This window comes from Bactrocera dorsalis, chromosome 3, assembly GCF_023373825.1.
Source record: "Bactrocera dorsalis isolate Fly_Bdor chromosome 3, ASM2337382v1, whole genome shotgun sequence".
NCBI lineage: Eukaryota > Metazoa > Arthropoda > Insecta > Diptera > Tephritidae > Bactrocera > Bactrocera dorsalis.
The window spans coordinates 35913953-35934231 of NC_064305.1; the positions used below are offsets into that span (position 1 = coordinate 35913953).

Consider the following 20279-nt stretch of genomic DNA (forward strand, 5'->3'; position numbering starts at 1 on the left):
TCGGAGAAGAGTTAATATTGCCAGCAATAAATGAAGTAATAGCTACCGTCCTTCATAAACCGGTCGCAGATACATTATTATCCGAAAAATTCCTTTGAGTAATAATTCTGTGCAAAGACAAATTGATGAAATGGCTGAAAACATTGAAGAATCATTAGGCGTGTTTTATTTGACCATCATAAGCTAATAGCTAAACCATGGACAAATAAAACGCATTTAGCTTATTTCACATTTTCGCTTAAAAATGCATTATGTTGGCAACGCGAGAAATAACAATCAGCTGATATTCAATTTATTGCAACGAAATGTTTGACATGGAGAAAAGGTAAATTTGAATTTTTTAATTTGTAAACGAACTTTTCACAAACTAAATAATTATTTATTTCGTTTATATACAGCAAAAGAAAAGTTTGGACAAAGGCCGAGACGCTCCTATTCCTAAAATGCTACAACGAGAGGAAGGATGAGTTCCTGCATGCGCAAAAGAAAAAGTTCGCATATGAAAACGTCATGGAGGACATGATATATCAAGGATTTACAGTAAGAATATTTTAAAGTTATTTTGGGATACAACAATTAATGCGGCTGCCCTTGTTTAAAAAATGCGAACGCTTTTGAATGCCTACAAAGCAGCGAAGGACAACGAAAAACAGACTGGCACTTCTCCGTGCACAGTACCATATATGCGCGAGATGGACGAAATTTTTGGCGAAAGTTGCTTGGTGTCCAACAACCACACCTTAAACATTGGAACAGATCCTCAAAAGGCATTGGTTGAGTCTAGTGGTTAGTTAAAATTTAATTTTCATTATGTATTGCTCATATTGCATTCGCTTTTTTATATTTTTAAACAGGTAAGGATTCAACTGATTTTCAAACAATCCTCGACGATATGCCAAGTACTTCGGGGCAGAGCCGGTCTGCACTAAGCCGTAGCATATGCAGACCAAATGCTGTGAATTCACAGGAGCCGAACGCAGCAAATTCTGTTCCAAATCGGCGTTATAGGAAAAGCGCTAAAGAACTATATTTAAAAAAAAAAATCGAACAAAAAAGGAAAAGTGCTAAAGTACAGGCGAAGTTTTACGCAAATATCAAAAAACGAATGCAGGATTTGGCCGAAAATCAAAAAATTCTAATAGAAATTGAACAAAAAAAAATGAAAATAGAAGAAGAAAAATTAAAAATTTTAAAACAGTATTTTATGAATACAAATTAGAAAAGCTACTTGATTTCATAACGAATATACATTGTTTTATTTAATGGAAATATATAATCAAGCTTATCATAAAATAAACATTTTTTACATTCAAATCTTGAACAAATGCATACGTATACGTGGTTATATAAAACAAATATGTCGTAAAATTATAAACAATTTTATTGTTTGAGATTGAAAATGGAAAATGTTGCTCTAAAAGTGTATTTTAAAAATTAAAAAAATTAAAATTTATTAATTTCTTCGTGTTAAAATTGTAAACAACTGATTCCGGCGATCTCCACTTGCTTCTCTCGCCAGCTCATTAGCAGTTTCTGGCTCCGGTTCGGCACTTTCAATTTGATAGTCAATAATTGTATCGTCGTTAGTAATAATACATATATTGTGCATAATGCATGCACTTGCAACTAAATTCGAAATTGCACATAAATTTCTGTGCTCCGTAAATTTAAGAAGCCTTCGGAAACGTCCTTTCAGTGCTCCAAATGCATTTTCAACAACTATTCTTGCTGAAGAATGTGTTTTGTTAAAACTGATTTGATTAGGCGTTAACGAACCATAATCTTTAAATACCGGTATGAGGTAATTTCTGCAAGGGTATCCCGAGTCCCCGAGAATAAAAGTAGAATTGGGAAATAAACTTTCCATATTACTTTCCGCTTTTCTATAAAATGCTGACCTTTTTAGCACCCTAGAGTCATGATATGATCCGGGTTCACCACAATAAATATCAATAAATTTTTTATCAGCATCGACAATGGCCTGTAGAACAACACTATAATTACGTTTTCGATCAAAATATATATGTTTGTCTTTTATTGGTGCATTAATTGTTATATGGGTACAATCAATAGCACCAATAACACCTGGTATTTGTTTCCTTTGTAAAAACTTGCGAGTTGTTTCTTCCAACGCATCTCCAATTGGCCACTTAACAAACTCATGACCTATTGAGATAACCCACGCTACAACCCGACGAACAATCGCCCATGCTGTGGACTTCGTTACACCAAACAATACGGCTAGTTGTCTGTAGGTAATTGTGTTACTTAAATACCATACATACATGTACATCATTGTTTTAGCAGGAATTTTGGTTTTTCCGGCCTTCGTAGCAAAACGGGTTTGTTCACTTTCTTCATATCTTCCTGCAAAAAATACTCATAGAGAAAAGTATCGTAACAAAAACAAAGCATACCTATTAAGTAATCTAAAGTGGTGCGGCTCAAACGAAAGTGAGATTTGAAATCCTCATCTTCAAAACTATCAATGGTGTCCACAAAATTAGAGCATTATGGATGCTCTATCTGCTCTTGTTCTGAATCCTCCGATGACGAACTTGATTCAGCAGCTAAGCCAGCAAGGATGGTCAATATTTCGTTATACTCTTCAACATTTGAATTTGTGTACATAGTACCAAGCAACTAGAAAACACACAAATTTAATTTTCTCTTAATTTTAATTTAAAATCCTTACTTACCGCATCTTTTATAAAATTTTCCATTTCGTGCACTTCTGTACGTTTCATTTATATATTTCCATTTGTTTACATTTTTGTCTGTCAAAATGGGGGTTGTCGCTATTGCCAACTACTTTTTTTGGGAAAAATCATAGCTATTGTGAATGAAAAAAGCATTTTAATTGGCAATGCCTCTAGCCCAATACACAAGCTATGAAAGCTTATGACAAGCCAACAAAATTATGTTGTCTAAGTCTTCCATACAAAATAAGCTAATAGCTTAATTTGCTGGTCAAATAAAACACGCCTATTGTGTCATCACCTGAGGACAACCCAATTCTCAATTCAGCTCGATGAGTCCACTTTACCAATTAATGAAGCATTGTTGTTGTCTTACGTGAGGTTTATTAAATTTGAGAAAATATGTGAAGAACTATATTATTTGCTAGAAATTTAGAGACCGATACAAAAGGCGAAACCATATTCAATATATTGGAAAAGTTTTGCGATGAGAAAGAAATTTCTTTGAAAAATATTATTTCATTTGCTACGGATGGCGCCCCGGCTATGATAGGGTGCCATAAAGGCTTAATAGCGCACTTAAAAAATAAAATTCCAGATGTCCTTGGTGTACATTGCGTTATTCATAGACAACATTTAGTTGCTAGAAACTTAAGAGAAAAACTATTTCAATCTCTGCAATATGTCATCAAAGCAGTCAATAAAATCCGCAATAGCTCTTTGAATGATAGATTATTTCATCAGCTTTGTGTTACTAATGACGAGGATTTCAATCGTTTGTTGTTTCATAATGAAGCTCGTTGGCTATCGAGAGGCAATTATCTGACTCGATTCTACAACCTGTTTGATTCTGTTATAGGGTTCTTGGAAACTAAAGATACAGAATTTCAAGACAAGCTCATAACATCAAAGAATGATATGGCTTACATGGCAGACCTGTATAAATTGTTCAACGACATGAATCTCCAACTGCAAGGCGATAAACTAAATTTAATTAAAACAAAAAAAGGTCGTTGCTGCTTTTGCAGCCAAACTACTTCTATACAAAAAGAATCTGGGCAGACGTGAGTTTCACAATTTTACGAATTTATCAGTATCATGCAGTAACGACGAATTGTTTGCCTACTGCCAACATTTGGAAAACCTCCACATTGACTTCACCGAACGATACCAGGACATTTTGAACTTGGAAATACCAGACTGGGTGTTGGATCAGTTTTCAAATGTCAACACAGCAATGTCACCTCAGCTGGAAGAAAACTTATAGAATTGACAACAAACGAGGAAATAAAAATCAAGTTCAACAAGTAAGGAAGGGCTAAGTTCGGGTGTCACCGAACATTTTGTACTCTCGCATGATAAAGTTATAATCGAGATTTACATATTTTTTTATTTTGCTGTAAAATTAATTAGAATTAAATTCTGAGAGATTTACCGATATTTTCGGTAAAAAATTAGGTTAGGTTAGGTTAGGTTAGGCACTGAGTTCTTCGTGTTCGATATCAGGGACCTTGAAAAGTTATAGTCCGATCACGACAATTTTTCCAGAAGGGATACCTCAGCTCAAATACCGTATTTGTGTAAACTTTTATTCCGCTATCATCATTTGTTCCTAATGTGTATGTTATACAGAGAAGGCATCAGATGGAATTCAAAATAGCTTTATATTGGAAGAAGGCGTGGTTGCGAACCGATTTCGCCCATATTTCGTACATGTGTTAAGAAAATATAATATACCGAATTTCATTGAAATCGGTCGAGTAGTTCCTGAGATATGGTTTTTGGTCCATAAGTAGACGACGTCACGCCCATTTTCAATTTTTAAAAAAAGCCTGGGTGCCTTCTGCCATTTCCTCCGTAAAATTTAGTGTTTCTGGTGTTTTTTGTTAGTCGGTTAACGCACTTTTAGTGATTTTCAACATAACCTTTGTATGGGAGGTGGGCGTGGTTATTATCCAATTTCTTCCATTTTTCCAAAAAAATTACGTCCGAATATGCCCCACTCTAATGCGATCCTTTGTGCCAAATTCCACTTTAATATCTTTATTTATGGCTTAGTTATGATACTTTATAGGTTTTTGGTTTTCGCCATTTTGTGGGCGTGGCAGTGGGCCGATTTTTCCCATCTTCGAACTTAACCTTCTTATGGAGCCAAGAAATACGTGTACCAAGTTTCATCATGATATCTCAATTTTTACTCAAGTTACAGCTTGCACGGACAGACGGACAGACGGACGGACGGACAGACAGACATCCGGATTTCAACTCTACTCGTCACCCTGATCACTTTGGTATACATAACAGCATCAGATTCATCCTTTACATTAGTTTTTATATATGGATCGATTATTTTAGTTTTACTTTTAATAAAATATTCTCTGTTTTAATACTATAAAGTTGTGTTTCAACAATCATTCTTATTGGCAGGTGGAGCCCGTAAGAGTTAACTTGAGACCTAAGCGCCGTTGTATGTTACCTGCTGCGCTCAGGTTTCAAGTTTCTGGTTATAGTAAAAGTTTCGTTTAGAATTCTCCGTTAATATACATATATAGGTCGCAATAATTAATTTGAAGTTATAGTGGTTTTTAAATAGGTGAAAAAATGGGGGCGCTAAAAAAATATTTATTCTCGAAGTGGGCGGTAGACAAAATAAGTTTGGGAACCACTGCTCTATATGATATACGTTCGCTGTATAAAGTATTAAATCGAATCGAATTTTGCTACGTCCGTCTGTCCATTGATATAGCTGTCATACAAACTGTCAATCAATTCATGTATGAAACACTCTTTTATTGAGTAGTCGAAAAAGTGTTTTCGACCAGTTTTTGACATTTTTCCTCTGGAGAAATTATTCTATCAGTGTAAAATATTTTTGGTTTCTCGGCAAAACCAGAAAAGTTTTTTCATGAGGCAGGAATCGATAAATTGCGGTCTTCAGCAAGACGTGTACCAATATTTTCATTACTTCGAGCGGTTCTTTGTTTTATTGGAACTTAAACTTTATGTAATTACATACAATGTACGCTCGAAGTTTTCAACCCTTCAACAAATATAGAGCACAGGTGTACAATCATTACGACCATAAAATGGCAAAAGATCACAAAATAGGAGAACGAATAGTTCGATAAAATTTAATAATTTGTAAACGTTGTTCTTGCGTATATCTTTCCATGATGAAATTGTAAACTTTGCTGAATGCAATGAAAGAAACGACACTTAGAAACCATATCATCTTCTTCTTAATTGGCGTAGACACCGCTTATGCGATTATAGCCGAGTCAACAACAGCGCGCCAGTCGTAACCATATCATCGTTGTTGGAAAATTCCGTAATTTTCTTAAGGTTTTTTCGATTGACAACCAATAAATTAAGTTTTTATACTCTTGCAACCAGTTGCTACAGCGTACTATAGTTTTGTTCATCTAACGGTTGTACGTATCATCTAAAACTAATCAAGATAGATATAGAGTTATATATATATAACTATAAATGATCAGGATGACGAGAAAAGTTGATGTCCATCCATCCGTGCAAGCTGTAACTTAAGTAAAAATTGATATATCTTGGTATGTGGGTTCCTTAGTACAAAAAAAAAACGAGTTCGTAGATGGGCGTAATCGGACCACTGCCACGCCAACAAATCGCCATTAACCGAAAACATAAAAAGTGCCATAACTAAGCACAAAGTTATAATTTGGTACAGATTTTCACAATAGCAAGGGAAGATTTTTTTTTAAAACAGAGCGAGGCCCTGCCCTCTAACAAGTTTAATATACATATCTCCTAAGCTACTTAAGCTACAGTAACCAAATTTGTTGAACTGTTAAAAACTATTAAAAGTGTGATAAATCAATAACTAAACACGCCAAAGCAATTAAATTTTACCACCGAGATGGTATGAGAGAGCTTTATGAGAACCGGTGTTAAAATTGGACGATGGGCGTGGCACCACCCACTTTGGTTCGTAGCATTTTTTTGATATTTTCCGATAAGTGGCCGAAATCGGACAACAACAACGCCTACTTCCCATACAGCACAATTTTAAATTCCACTTGATTCGTTCAGATTACAGTACACAAACCAATAAGCAACTAATATAACTGGATAAAACGTTACACGAAAAATGTCTATAGTGTGTGCCACCTTATGACAAAAATTGTTTAAATCCAAGAAAAACTGTTTAAGCCTCTAAGTACTGAGTACTTCGACCCCGATATCAGCACTTGACTATTGATCGAAAATGTCGGTCAATGTGTAATACATACTATAAATGTACCGAAATTAAGGGATAATCCTTCTGTTATACCGGTATGTCAAAAATGGGTTTAATCGGACCAATACTTCCCTTAACCCCCATATGTTTAATATAAAGATTTTCGAAATTCGTGGTGCTTTATTTATAATAATGTATTTTTGTGCTCAAAACAGATAAATTTAATCGAAAACTTGGCCTAGCCCCTATATACATAACTAATTTCAGAAATTTCGAACATACTCTACAAGTATATAATTGGTTCTACACCTTATAGTATTTTCCTGGCTTTGATTCTTGCAAGCTGCAAGAGTATAAAATGTTCAGTTGCATCCGAACTTAGCCCTTCCTTACTTGTTTACAATATTTTTTAACTCCAAAAAATTATGGCGATCATTTTCAAGTAATTGAAATAAAAATTGTAAACTTATACTTTTCTGCTATTATTATTATTTTCTTTTTATTCAAAATAAGTCATATTTTATATTGCCATTTCATTTTATCTATTTTCACTTAGTACAAAACCAATTTTTCTTGAATAAAAAACCGTAAAAAAACTTTTTGATTTGTAATTTTGTGACTGAAACAGATCTAAAACTCGTTTTGAACTTTATTAAATTTTACGCCAACACTACGAGTATTCAACCAAATCATATGTGTACGAAACTTTATCATTCAAACACTACCGATTCTAAAAAGAGTAATTGCGTAAAAATTTGTCAATAACTTTATGCACGTCATCAATGCAAAGAGGTAGTGAGCCACGCAACATGAAGAGAGTGATAAGGGAAGATATCGGAGTTGATGGGAGTGCCCTCTGGTGAGAAGCTGGCAGCGTGCTTGGCTTGCGTCCTGTCAGAGAATTCGATTTACCGATTACGTGCGAGCTGTCAAAGTTTACCATTCGCTACTGCCAATATTCGATAGCTGCATTTATGCCTATGTACAGCGATTGTTTAAAAACTCTACGAAAATTTGGATGTTTTGTAGTTAATTCAACTTAAAACAGTGACTCAATCCGTACGAAAATTGGCTGAAAAATTGAAAAGCGATTCAGAACTTCGGTTTTGTCGATACCATATCGTAAACAAAGTTGTCAAAAAAGTTTTGGTTCGTAAATGGATCACAAACAATAACAGAATAGCTATGTTCCTTTTGCTAAAAGTGAGAGCTCAAAATAGCTGACTCTGGGATGGCCTTCTATATATGTATGTATATATATATTGGATTGCCGGCCGATCTATTCAAATACGACGGGAACTGATAAGGAGCACGCATTAGCTTCTTAGTAGAACGATTGGGATTTAAGAATGCTCTACCAATCCACAGAAAGGGAGGCCGCACAATCTGCGCCAACTACCATGGGATAAGCCCACCCAACATCGCATATAAGGTTCTACCGAGCGAACACCAAATCTGGGAAAAGACGCACCATCTCTTCGTCGATTTGAAAGCTGTTTTTGACAGCATTAAAAGAATCTGCCTTTATGCCGCGATGTGTGAATTTGGTATCCCTACAAAATTAATACGGTTGTCTAAACTGATCTTGACCAATACTAAAAGCTCCGTCAGGATCGGGAAGGACCTCTCTAAGCCGTTCGATACCCAACGAGATTTAAGACAAGGCGACTCCCTATGGTGCGACTCTTTCAATCTACTGGTGGTTACAATAATTCGAGCAGCAGAGGTGAATCGAGAATGCACAATTTCCTTTAAGGGTGTACAGATGCCCGCGTACACCCATGGTATTGATACCATTGGCAGTAACAACCACGGCATTAGTTCAGCTTTCTCCAGGTTTGACAAGAAGCGTAGCAAATGGGTTTGGTGGTGAACAAGGGCAAGACTTTCGTCTCCTGTCTCAAACAAACAGTCGTCGCAATCGCGACTTCGCTCCCCGTCACTGTTGACTTACTTCGAAGTCGTAGAAAATTTCGTCTCTCTTGGAACCAGTATCAACATCAACAATATTGTCTGCCTCGAAATCAGAATAACTTTTGCCAACAGGTGCTACTTCGGACATAGTAGAGTCAAATGAGAAGTAAAGTCCACTCTCGATGAACATAGATCAAATGCTTCAAGTCACTCATTATCCTCGTCCTATTATATGGTACAGTGGCATGTACGATGACAATATCTGATGAGTCGGCGTTACGAGTTAATAAGAGAAAGGTTCTGCGGAAGATTTATGGTCTTTTACGCATTGACAATGGCGAATACCGTAGTCGATGGAACGATTAACTCTATGAAATATACGACAACATTGGTGTAGTTCAGCGAATTAAAAAAAAGTTGCTAATCTCGCTAGGTCAAATAACGGATGCTGGTAACCGGTAATATCTTAAAATTCTACTGCGTGAACCACAACCACTGAAAGGTTGCTGAGAGCGTAAAGTCCTCTTTCAATTTAGCGTGGGTCACAAGGACCTTTGCATCGAATCTGAGGCCCAACAGTAGTTCAGTAGTAAACCACAAGGAGCCAACAATCGTTTCCATTCTAAGGAAGGTCTCCACGATCTTTGCACTTGCAAAATACACAGAACCGTACATATAACCACCGGCACGAAGTCACCTAAAGCTGAGCTGCCTCTGAGTGTAAATCAGTTCGGCACCAGTCACGTTAGCACAATTGGCATTTACACACTAGTGACAGTAGTGAGCAAAAACATGATACAAAAATATTAAAATTTTTTCCCATGTAACTTTTTGTCTTAATTTTGCCACTGATTTGGCAATTCTCACTCAAGCAAACGAAAACTTGTTCAATGTTTCCTTTCGTTCATGATTTGCCACTGCTTTGCAACAGCTCGCTACGTTCTCCCTCCCTCCTCCCTCCCTCTTTTGCGCATATTCTATATTATTATCACTTATCTCTATGAAAAATCAAATTATTTTGGTTTTGCGTCTTCCTTACTTCTATGCCTTTTGGCGAATACTCATGGAACAAAGGAAATCATTCTGTCTAAGTGATTTCCATTGAAGCGTTTTTTCCAACATAATGCTGGAAAAAGTGATACCTTCCACTAATGTTAGCCACAGTGGCACCGTCTCCTTTAAAATTACAATGCTACTGGGATACGCAGATGATACTGACATTGTAGGTCTTAACAACAAGACCGTGAGTACTGTCTTTTACAGCCTAGTTCTTAGCTAAGGCTGTCGTGTTTATTCTAAGGTTATGGAAGCTAAGGATGAGAGTCCAAGGGATTTGTTTCAGCTAATATTTAAAAATTAGATCGCGTAAATGGGCACCTTTAGCTTTGACAGCTAAATGCACTCTTTTTTCGACATTTTCCATGACTTTGGCCAATGTTTCGGATGATATGGCGGCTGTTTCACGTCGAATGTTGGCTTTCAGTTGAGCTAAGGTCTTTGGCTTATTAGCGTATACCTTGGATTTCAAATAACCCCACAAATAAAAGTCTGGTGGCGTCAAATCTGGTGATCTCGGTGGCCAGTCAACATCACCATTTTTCGATATCAATTTTTTCGATTTTATATGGAAACATCTTCAAATCTTTATGAATTATGCGTCGGAGAGTGGTGCGAGAGATGTCTAATTCCTGAGAGCGGCGATAACTCGATGTCGATGGAGTCTCCTCAATACTGGCTCGTGAAGCTTCGATATTTTCATCAGAACGTCTTGTGCGTTGTCTGGATGCATGACTGGCATTACTGAGATTACCGGTGTTCACAAATTTTGCGTATAAAGACTTAATTGTGTTCTTAACTGGAGCACTTTTCACTTTATTTTTTTTGCGAAACGCACGTTGAGTTAACACAATTGAAAAGTTATTTTGAATATAAAGCTGAACAATTTCAGCGCGTTCTTTTGGAGTGTACTGTTCCATGGTATAAATTGTCTTCGAATGACGCTTCTAACGCGGTATGACATTAGCCGATTTGTCAGCGCTGTTAAAAGTTACAGCGTTGCCAGACGGGGTAACTTTAAATGGCCTACCCTGTAGGTCTTAACAACAAGACCGTGAGTACTGTCTTTTACAGCCTAGTTCTTAGCTAAGGCTGTCGTGTTTATTCTAAGGTTATGGAAGCTAAGGATGAGAGTCAAAAAGATTCAGTGCCAAAGAAAATATAAATATATTTAGTTGAAGTTCACATCAGCTGAGCTTTGATGAGCTCCATAAAACAAAGTCTAATATGCTGGCGGCAGCATTGATATTTACGTACGGTTTCACCGCAGACTTTAACTGAATGTTATAAAGGCGAGAGACGACATAAATGTATAGCTTCGCTGTTTTTATAAAATTAGGCTCTTGTATTATGAAGATCTGCGAGCTCGGGTGCAATAGTTCAAAGGTCCCATTCAAATATGTACGTGAGGGTTATCCTTCCTATTTTGTTTATCCACAGATCAACCAAATTTCAGTCGTGAAGGCATGTGTATGTACTAATGCACTGCAGCCATGGCTTTCACGTAATCTTCCTGGTAACCAGGCAACATTTCGATCAACGTAACGAAAACCTCGTTTCTACACGCGTTACTTAATCTACTTCACTGTTTTGCCACTGAGTTGTCAGCCGACTGTACCTGGTTCCTCCTACCTCCCACAAAACCACTGAATATCACACTCATATCACTGACAATTTAATTTAGCGCAGCTACAGCTTTGGTTTAATATGTTCCGAAGCATTGCATACCCTACGTTTGCTTCTATTTCAATCAGCCCTACAATGCTCCATCAGTTTGAAAATAGAATATGGATAAAATCGGAGCAAAAGAGAAAAAGTGAAGTTCAAAAGCTATTTGCCAACAAAATGTCAACTGGTTCATTGGGAATCTGAATTGTGATACGACAGACTGCCTGGTTACCGTTGAGCAGTGAGCGTAGCGTTCTACATGTGCCGAGCTCGGTGGTTAAGTGCAGAGCTCGGTTGAAAAGTGCTTGTGCGAAGTAGTATAATAACAGTTCATTGATTTGTTACCTTTTCTCTATAACCTTGGAATTTGGTTTATTTTTCAAGTGACTTTCTATTGTTTCGCCGAACGTGCTAGACAACGACAACGGTGCATTGTAAAGGCGACGAGCGGTCGCCATTTGCTGCCAATGGCTAATTCCAATTTACATGCGAACTATGTGAGAGGGGAAAGGAGAGAGAGAGGGAGCTTTAGGTGAGGTAGAGACGCGAGCTTTGGTATTCCTAAGAGGGACGCTTTGGTTAAGGGTACTGTTAGTCCAAGCGCCAAAGCAACGCTAACTCGCCTTCCCCTATGTGCCACGTAAATATTGAATTACAATTGTCTGTGGGTAGTCACTTGTTTCAAAATACCTTTGACCCATTACCCTTAACTTTCTGTGCTGGTAAAGTGGTAATAACTGTAAGTCATGCCTTACCTCTATCGCTTTTGGTCCATTTTACACTCGGTTAACTGGCGGTGGCCATAAATTAAATAACAGAACTTTTTGCCAGCAAACAGCGTGCAGCCAAGTCGCTTGGCTAACGGTTTTGCAGAAGTTCACTAAAGTGCGCTTATTCGCAGCAGGTAAGAATTTCCCGACAGACCAAGGTTTTGTGGTTGCAATAATGAATTTAGTGTAGTCGTAATAATTTTTACAAATACGTATATTTGCCACAAAAAAATTTTTGGTGTGGAAATGTGGCGAGTTGGGAATTCTCAGCTCAAGTTTTCTACGAATTCGGATTTGCTCTAAAAAAATATTTGATCTATTTTGTTTTCACTCTAAATGTATAAGGATATCGAAGACATTTTTTAAATTTCATAAATATATATACATAGGTATTCGAGGTTTTTTACATTTTCGAAGAAAAAAAAAAGAAACTTCAAAAATAAGGGAACGATTATTATCATTCGAAAGAACATCCTTTGGCATTTATTTTTTGAAGATTACATCTTTAAAATGTTGGCCGCGGCTTTGTCTCAGATGGTCCATCCCTTGAGTTCTAAAACGTTGTTCTTTGGATGCGACGAAAGCTCGTAGATCTCTTCAAATTGCTCTTTGTCCCAAATACGACAATTTTTAACAAATCCATTAAGCCAGAAATGGAACTAATCGCAGAACAAAGTTTGGCTCGAAAACGTCGGATCTTCTTGGAACTTTTCAAGACCCCATAGAGTGAAGTAGTGTCGCTTGGGAAGGTCGAGCGGCTTCAGTTCTTGCACAAGTTGTATTTTGTACGCTTCTTTTTGAGATCTCCACGTAAAAAGCACCATACATCAGTCCGAGGTGAGGCGAACTGCACCATATCGACTCTCTACAGTCTTCGTTTATACTCTCAGCTACGGCTGCTTTATTTTCTTTACATACTGCGTGCTGGATATGGTGTATTTGGTCGAATTAAGTTGGGTTAGAAGATGGGTGATTGTATTGCGAATAGTATGCTCACTAGGCAAAACACTTTCTTTACGGAAAGACAATTTTCAAAATAAAGTTGAACAATTTGAAGATGTTGTTCCGGCGTTAGTACTTCCATGATGAAATGCCAAATAATAGTGAACAAAAATAACATGACAGCTTGATACGAATCTTGCGTAGTCTCCAAAAAAGGCTATTGAAAAAATTTGCTTCTCTTGGATCACCCATTACATTGAAGTTAATTGAACAATAGAGTTCAACGATAGTAGTAATCTCTTTATTCCCATAAGACTCGGCTAAAAGTAATTGAATTTGAACAGGATTATTACTCAGTGAGGACTGCAAATTCACTAGCATACTGGTGTGGTACTGTAAGCAAAAAATTGTAAGACTTTTTACTCAAATTTAACACGAAAACACATTCGCCGAAATACATACATATCGTCACCTGAAATGCAAAATAACGTATCATCAAAAAATTCGAAATTGAGTGTCTTATTGATTACGCTTCACTACATCAAATTATATACGTAATATTAAATATGTTCAACATTTTCTGGTTCTGCGGTCATATATAAACCAGTTTTAACCAATATTAATATTTTGTTTCACTCATGTTCCATTTTATTCCGTGTTTCATTCATGCCACTGTAAATTTCTGAAAATGTTGTTACGTTAATTTGCATTTCAGGTGACGATATATACAATACGTTTGTGTCAAAAGTGATTTCAAAATAATCATTAGTGTTTAGTTTACGCTTGCCTTTCTGAAGCATAGACTTCGGTGATAGTTGGTTGTCGCGCATATAAATAAGTCAAAGAGGGTCGGGAACGCGTTGACGGCGAACCTCGTCCAGGACGGCCCTCATGACGTTGAGCAAAATCAAAAGCATGATATTGATATCATCGGCCTCAACACCCGCGCTGTTAGTTCTGCTTTTTCCAGACTGGACAAGAAAGCAAAGCAAAGGGGTCTGGCAGTGAACGAGGGCAAGACGAAATATCTCCTGTCATCAAACAAATAGTCGTCGCGACTTGGCTCTCACGTCATTGTTGACAGTCATAACTTTGAAGTTGTAGATAATTTCGTTTATTTACGAACCAGTATTAACACCACCAACAATGTCAGCCTGGAAATCCAATGCAGGATTACTCTTGCCAACAGGTGCTACTTCGGACTGAGTAGGCAATTGAGAAGCAAAGTCCTCTCTCGACGAACAAAAACCAAACTCTATAAGTCGCTCATAAATCCCGTCTTGCTATATGGTGCAGAGGCTTGGACGATGTCAACAACGGATGAGTCGACGTTGCGAGTTTTCGAGAGAAAAGTTCTGCGAAAGATTTATTGTCCTTTGCGCGCTGGCCACGGCGAATATCGCATTCGATGGAACGATGAGCTGTATGAGATATACATATGATGACATTGATATAGTTCAGCGAATTAAAAGACAGCGGCTACGCTGGCTAGGTCATGTTGTACGGATTGATGAAAATACTCCAGCTCTGAAAGTATTCGACGCAGTACCCGCTGCGGGAAGTAGAGGAAGAGGAAGAGGAAGATCTCTACTCCCCTGGAAGGACCAAGTGGAGAAGGACGTGGCTTCGTTGGAATAATAATTGGCTATAATCGCGTAAGAGGTTTCTGCGCCAATTAAAAAAAAAAAAACAACGTTCCGTTTACGTTTTTTGAAACAATTACTTCCGACTATCAGGATGTCATGAAACATATTATCGTGATAAAGGTGAGCTAAAGCCGAAAAAAAAACGTCAAAACAGTTTAAAAATCAACGTTATGGTGACAGTTCTCTTTGATTATCGAGGTGTGGTGCACTCCGAACTCCAACCGGTCAAACTGTCAACAAGAAATACTATTTGAGTGCTATGCGTCGTTTGCGCGAAGATATTATTAAAAAAGACAGCGATTATGGGCCAACAACTTTTGGTTTTTGTACCATGATATTACACCGTCACATACTGCATTGATTCTTCGAGAGTTTTTCGCCAAATGTTCAACCAATAACGTGCCGCAACCACCGATTCAGCTCCGTCTGATTTTTGACGATACGGAAAACTCAAACGACCGCTCCGGTGAAATCGGTTTGAGTCAATTGAAAACATTAAACCTTAGTCGCTGAGCGTATTGAAGCCTATTACGAAATGTACTTTCGAGGATTGAGGAAAGCGTTGACACAAGAGTATTGTGTCCAAGGAGAAATTACATAGATTGTGAAGAATAAATAAAGAATTTTAAAATTATGAACAAAGTCGTACTATTTTTGACTCAGAAAGTAGATCATATTATAATACTTTGGGAGGATACTGGAGTGACCCAACTGTTACGGCTTCGAATGATATGATGAGTTCTAGACACATGAGTTCTAGACACATTCGAAATCAGTTCCGGAAATCACGTTCATGTGTAAGTCACATTGTAGAGGCAGGAATACTCATAATTTTTACTCTACATTGGTCCCTAGGCATGCACCTTTGAATTTCGAGAACTGTACCTACCAGGAAAAAATATATGAAGGTGCGATTAAGCAAAGAAACAGTCTTAAGTGTGGCGAGCGGGCACAGATTATTTATTAACTTATTTTATAAAGTTGGCTTCTTCATAGTATGAAGGCTAAATTTCTAATGTAAGCGAACGTCCGAAGTTTATCCAATTGGTCTGGTGTTGACAAATATAAGTATATTTAAATTTCGATGATTTTGAACTCTAGACCACATTTTTATTTAGTAAAACTGGTGTCTTACAAGCGAATATTACAAAAATCAAAGAAAATCTTGTTGTTCTGACAAGGAGGGTACTCACAATAAGGGATATATTTATATATACAAATAGCCAAGCGGCGTTTAAATCATTAAAGTCTCCTGGGATCTCGTCAAAGTTAATGAAATAATGAATGTGCATCTAACATCGTATTTCACGATAAACTTGCAATGAGTTACAGGACGTAGTGATATTCCTGGTAAATATGAAGCATATGAATTAACCAGAACAGGAATCAACATACAATTAGACCCCGAAAAAGAGGGTATTTACATGCCTTAAATTTGTAGATATTTAATAGACAAATATATTACTATAGAATTAGTTGAGTCTCAATGGAGTCAATCTTTGATTTGAATGAAAAAAGGAAGCAGATGCCGCACATGTCGACTATTATCAAGAAATGAAAAAAAAATGTTGTAAGAACTCAGGTAGGGATGCTCACAGATCACTGTCTAATTGGCAGACATTCCAGCAGACGCGGTTACGTATTTTATTATGAAAAGCTACTTATTTAAAAAGTAATAATTCTTTGGTCATTATGCGCAGTGTATTACAACGCCCAGAATTTACGAAGACAGCGACCAGCACGGTTCAATGAGCAAATCAAACGCTCTCGGCAAGCCATTGCTATGACACCGTTAAGCCGTGGAGCAGAAACTTGTAACCATGTGAGAAATGCTGGGTTATGCGACGCCTCAGTTAAAGTTTCCACTCACAAAATGAAAGTAATTTAAAAAAAAAAAGTTGGCATTTTCTTTGATCGGAAAGTAGTCTCAAATTTTACCTCATATAAGAGTAGATAATGTTCGTCCATTTGGCAATGTGTCCCGTTTTTGATACACCGATCTGACATTTTTTATTTGGCAAGATATTTTCACGAAATTTGGTATGGATTATTATGAAAGACAATGATATAATCTATGGATATTTTGAATAGAGTGAACGAAATTTATAAAATATATATTTTTTTGTATTCTATAAAGTCATTTTCGTTAACCGGCCCTTGGCTCACAGGGCCAACGTTGAAACGCACACAAACAAGTATGTATATAAATAACAATAACGATTTAGCTAATTAAAATCATTGGCAGCGATCGATTTATTGCGGTATTACCAACTGATTAATTAATTAATAGAATGGGCTCAGCTTGTGGGAGAATAATAATTCAAGCCATTTGTAGTAAACAACAAACAATGTCGATTATGGTGGCAAGTGAAGCGGTTGCAAAGTTTTAACTTAAATGAGCAACATTTTTGAATGCCGTTTAGTAGCACTATGTCTGTGAATCTTTGTTTACTTTTCGAGCTGAGTTATAATAAGGTTTAGTTTTTCATTTTTGTGGATGAAACCCCTATCTGTGGTCATCGGAAACAATGTAAGTTAAGACAAAATTTTTAAATTTGGTGAAGAGCTTTGATTATAAAAGTCTCTAACCGAGAGGCAATATGAAAGCTTTGAGTGTGTTTCTGTCATCATAAAACCTTCATATCCAATCAATCAGCTTTCGGTTGCGCCACCAAGTTTAATATAAATTAAATTATAATAAATAAATTTTATCTCCAACTACATATATCTACTAAACATTTTTTTGTTTTTTTAACTGTTCACTTTCCACGACAAGCGTTTCTATGGCATCTAAATTGATCTTGTTTTTATCCGATTAAGGGTTGTTTTTTCAGAGTTCTAACCTTTTTTGTACATAGGCTGCTATATATATTTCTGGACTAGGCAACACTAAGTGTAAAAAAAGGTTTGTACTCGTTGGATCCCGCACAATTTGACAATCGCTCAAAAGAACGCTCGTGTGGATTGGTGTAAAGAAATGCTGAAAAAATACGATCGAAATAAGATCGTCACAGGTGACGAATCATGGATCTATGCGTATGAGCCCGAGACATAACAGCAATCGACCGTGTGGGTCTTCCAAGACGAGCCAAATCCAACGAAAAAAAAAAACATTTTCGTTGATAAATATGCCTATTTTCATTATTAGGCCAGAAATATATATAACAGCCCTCGTATTCATTTTGCTATGCTTTTTGTTCATCTTAACGGCAATCGAAATATGCCAAAAAAAGCATTTTTTAAACCAAACGATCTTTTCAAATTCTTTGGTATAATTTTATCGTAGGAAAACTGTTTCTTTTGGACTAATTAATAATCTAATGCGGGAATTTGAGTTTTTAGGATGTATTGCTGTTGGAGCCGCAAAAAACATTCCTGAAAAAATTCGGAGAAATTCTGCTACAATTCAGGCCGGAAGAAAATCCGGGCCCATTCCAACTGTGCGAATATAGCACAGGGAATCATAACTGGCCCATAACTGCAGGATTGTTCTAAAATATTTAACTGATATAAGACGTCTGCTTCGGAAATGGTAGGTGAATTAATGACTGAAATCGGACATAACTTGTGCTGATGCGGAAAATTTTTTGGAGATTGTGGAGAGTAATTTGACTTAAAGAATTCAGCGAACATGTTAGAATTAGTGTGATTGTCACTAGACATACTAGACTTATATTTCATAGCGGACGGAAAATTAGAAATCCTGCGTTTGGAGTTGTCGAAACCATAGAACAATTTTAGATTACGTATAATATTATTTTCTACTTTATTTATATAATTATTATAACATATTTTGTTAAGTTTAGCAAATTGTCGATGCAATTAAGAATATTTTGAATAGTCAGCAACTAAACCAGTTTTTTAAAAAGTTTAAAAGCACGAGATTTTCTATTTTTAATTTACATAATTTTTTCGAAAACCATAAATGAGAACTTGTTTTTTGAGTAACAACACACTTCGGAACATATTTTTCAAATAAGTTTAAAATAGTTTCATTAAAGTGGGAAGCACTAAATTCAATATTGCCACTGTAATCTGGTCTAGCTACTTTAGAGAGTTCGTAACTAATCTTCTTAAAATCAGCTTTCGCATAGTTGAACCGAAATCAAAGGTCTTGTGTATTATTATGAGCAAAGTTGGCTATGATTTCTATGTTAATTTCCAAAGCAGGATGATACGAGTCCCCTAGCCGAACCAACGGATCATATCGGACAACAGAGAACATTGAAGCGTTATCAACATAAACTAGATCTAAGAACTTACCAAACTCGTTTGAAATTAAATTAATTTGGTTAAGACCCAACTCCGACATTTCATCGAAGAACTCGTTAAAACATAACCGCGTACTAATAGGCATGGTGTAATCATCAATAGATTTCCATGATACGCACAGTACATTGAAATCTCCCAAAACAATTATGGAATCAGAATCATTAGCCACACGTTAGAAAACATTAGGAGAGAAGAGAATACTTGCTCTTGCAAAACCTTTGTACGGTGCACGAATTGCAGATATTTCCTCTTGGTGCACTCGCAGAAAATTATTTGCAATAGCTGTAAAATATGTCAGACCAAAAATCATGTTTATTCTCGTACAATGGTACTTAAAAAAACATTTTTTTTTAATTGTTCAGGAAGGTCAATTTTAAATAGATTTTATAATTTTTAATTAAGTTATAAATTTTAGTTAAAATTATTTTTGTTAAGAATGAATGCAGAAGGTGCGCCAATTCACAATAGCTATGCACAATAGTCATTTACAATAAATTGACAGAATCAGCCCTTCATATATCATAAGATTCTGCAATGGGTGCTCTCATGCCCTTGTATATTTCGGTATAGGATTTTTGCAATCTGCAATCTTACAAGTGCAAGAGAATGCCCCTATTATTTATTAATGAAGCATGCTACATATATGTATACAGATATGTCCGAGTGATGCGGTATATAAGATAAAGTTAAGTAGATATGGCCACTATTAGCGCAAATACGAATGCACATAAATTCTATGAAGTCTGCATGCGGAACATCGACTTCTTCAGATGGAATTGAAGAATGAACAGCAAACAAGACACCACCTCCTTTTCTGTTCAGCCGGTCATATCTAAAGATTTCGAATTCGCTGTTGAATATTTCGTTATCAAAAATGTAGAGCTGTAGCCAAGTTTCTGTGAAAGAAATGATTTTAAAGTTACAGTCAATGCTTTTTAAATACAAATCAGTAAGTTTTGTATTAAGACCTCTAACATTTTGATAATAAATAATCAGCGAATTATTATTAATTAGTTTTTTGTATTCACGGGATTACTTAGCATTTTAATGATAACTACAGGGGGCTTATCATTTTTGTGCTTGAATTCACGCACAAAGA

At 36.4% G+C, this 20279-nt stretch overlaps 2 protein-coding genes across 2 annotated transcripts; one reads left to right on the forward strand and one right to left on the reverse strand.

The window, feature by feature from the left end:
* Positions 1–565: 565 nt before the first annotated feature.
* On the forward strand, positions 566–1219 carry LOC125777388 (uncharacterized). Its single transcript, XM_049452153.1, has 2 exons — positions 566–786; positions 855–1219. Exons 1-2 carry the CDS (start codon positions 603–605, stop codon positions 1217–1219), a joined length of 549 nt encoding a protein of 182 aa, XP_049308110.1. The 5' UTR covers positions 566–602.
* Positions 1220–1453: 234 nt separating this feature from the next.
* On the reverse strand, positions 1454–2704 carry LOC125777555 (uncharacterized). The gene is made up of 3 exons (XM_049452652.1): positions 2700–2704; positions 2418–2482; positions 1454–2367 (listed from the first exon to the last, which is right to left on the reverse strand). The coding sequence occupies exons 1-3, from the start codon at positions 2702–2704 to the stop codon at positions 1454–1456; spliced, it is 984 nt and encodes a 327-aa protein (XP_049308609.1).
* Positions 2705–20279: the final 17575 nt, after the last annotated feature.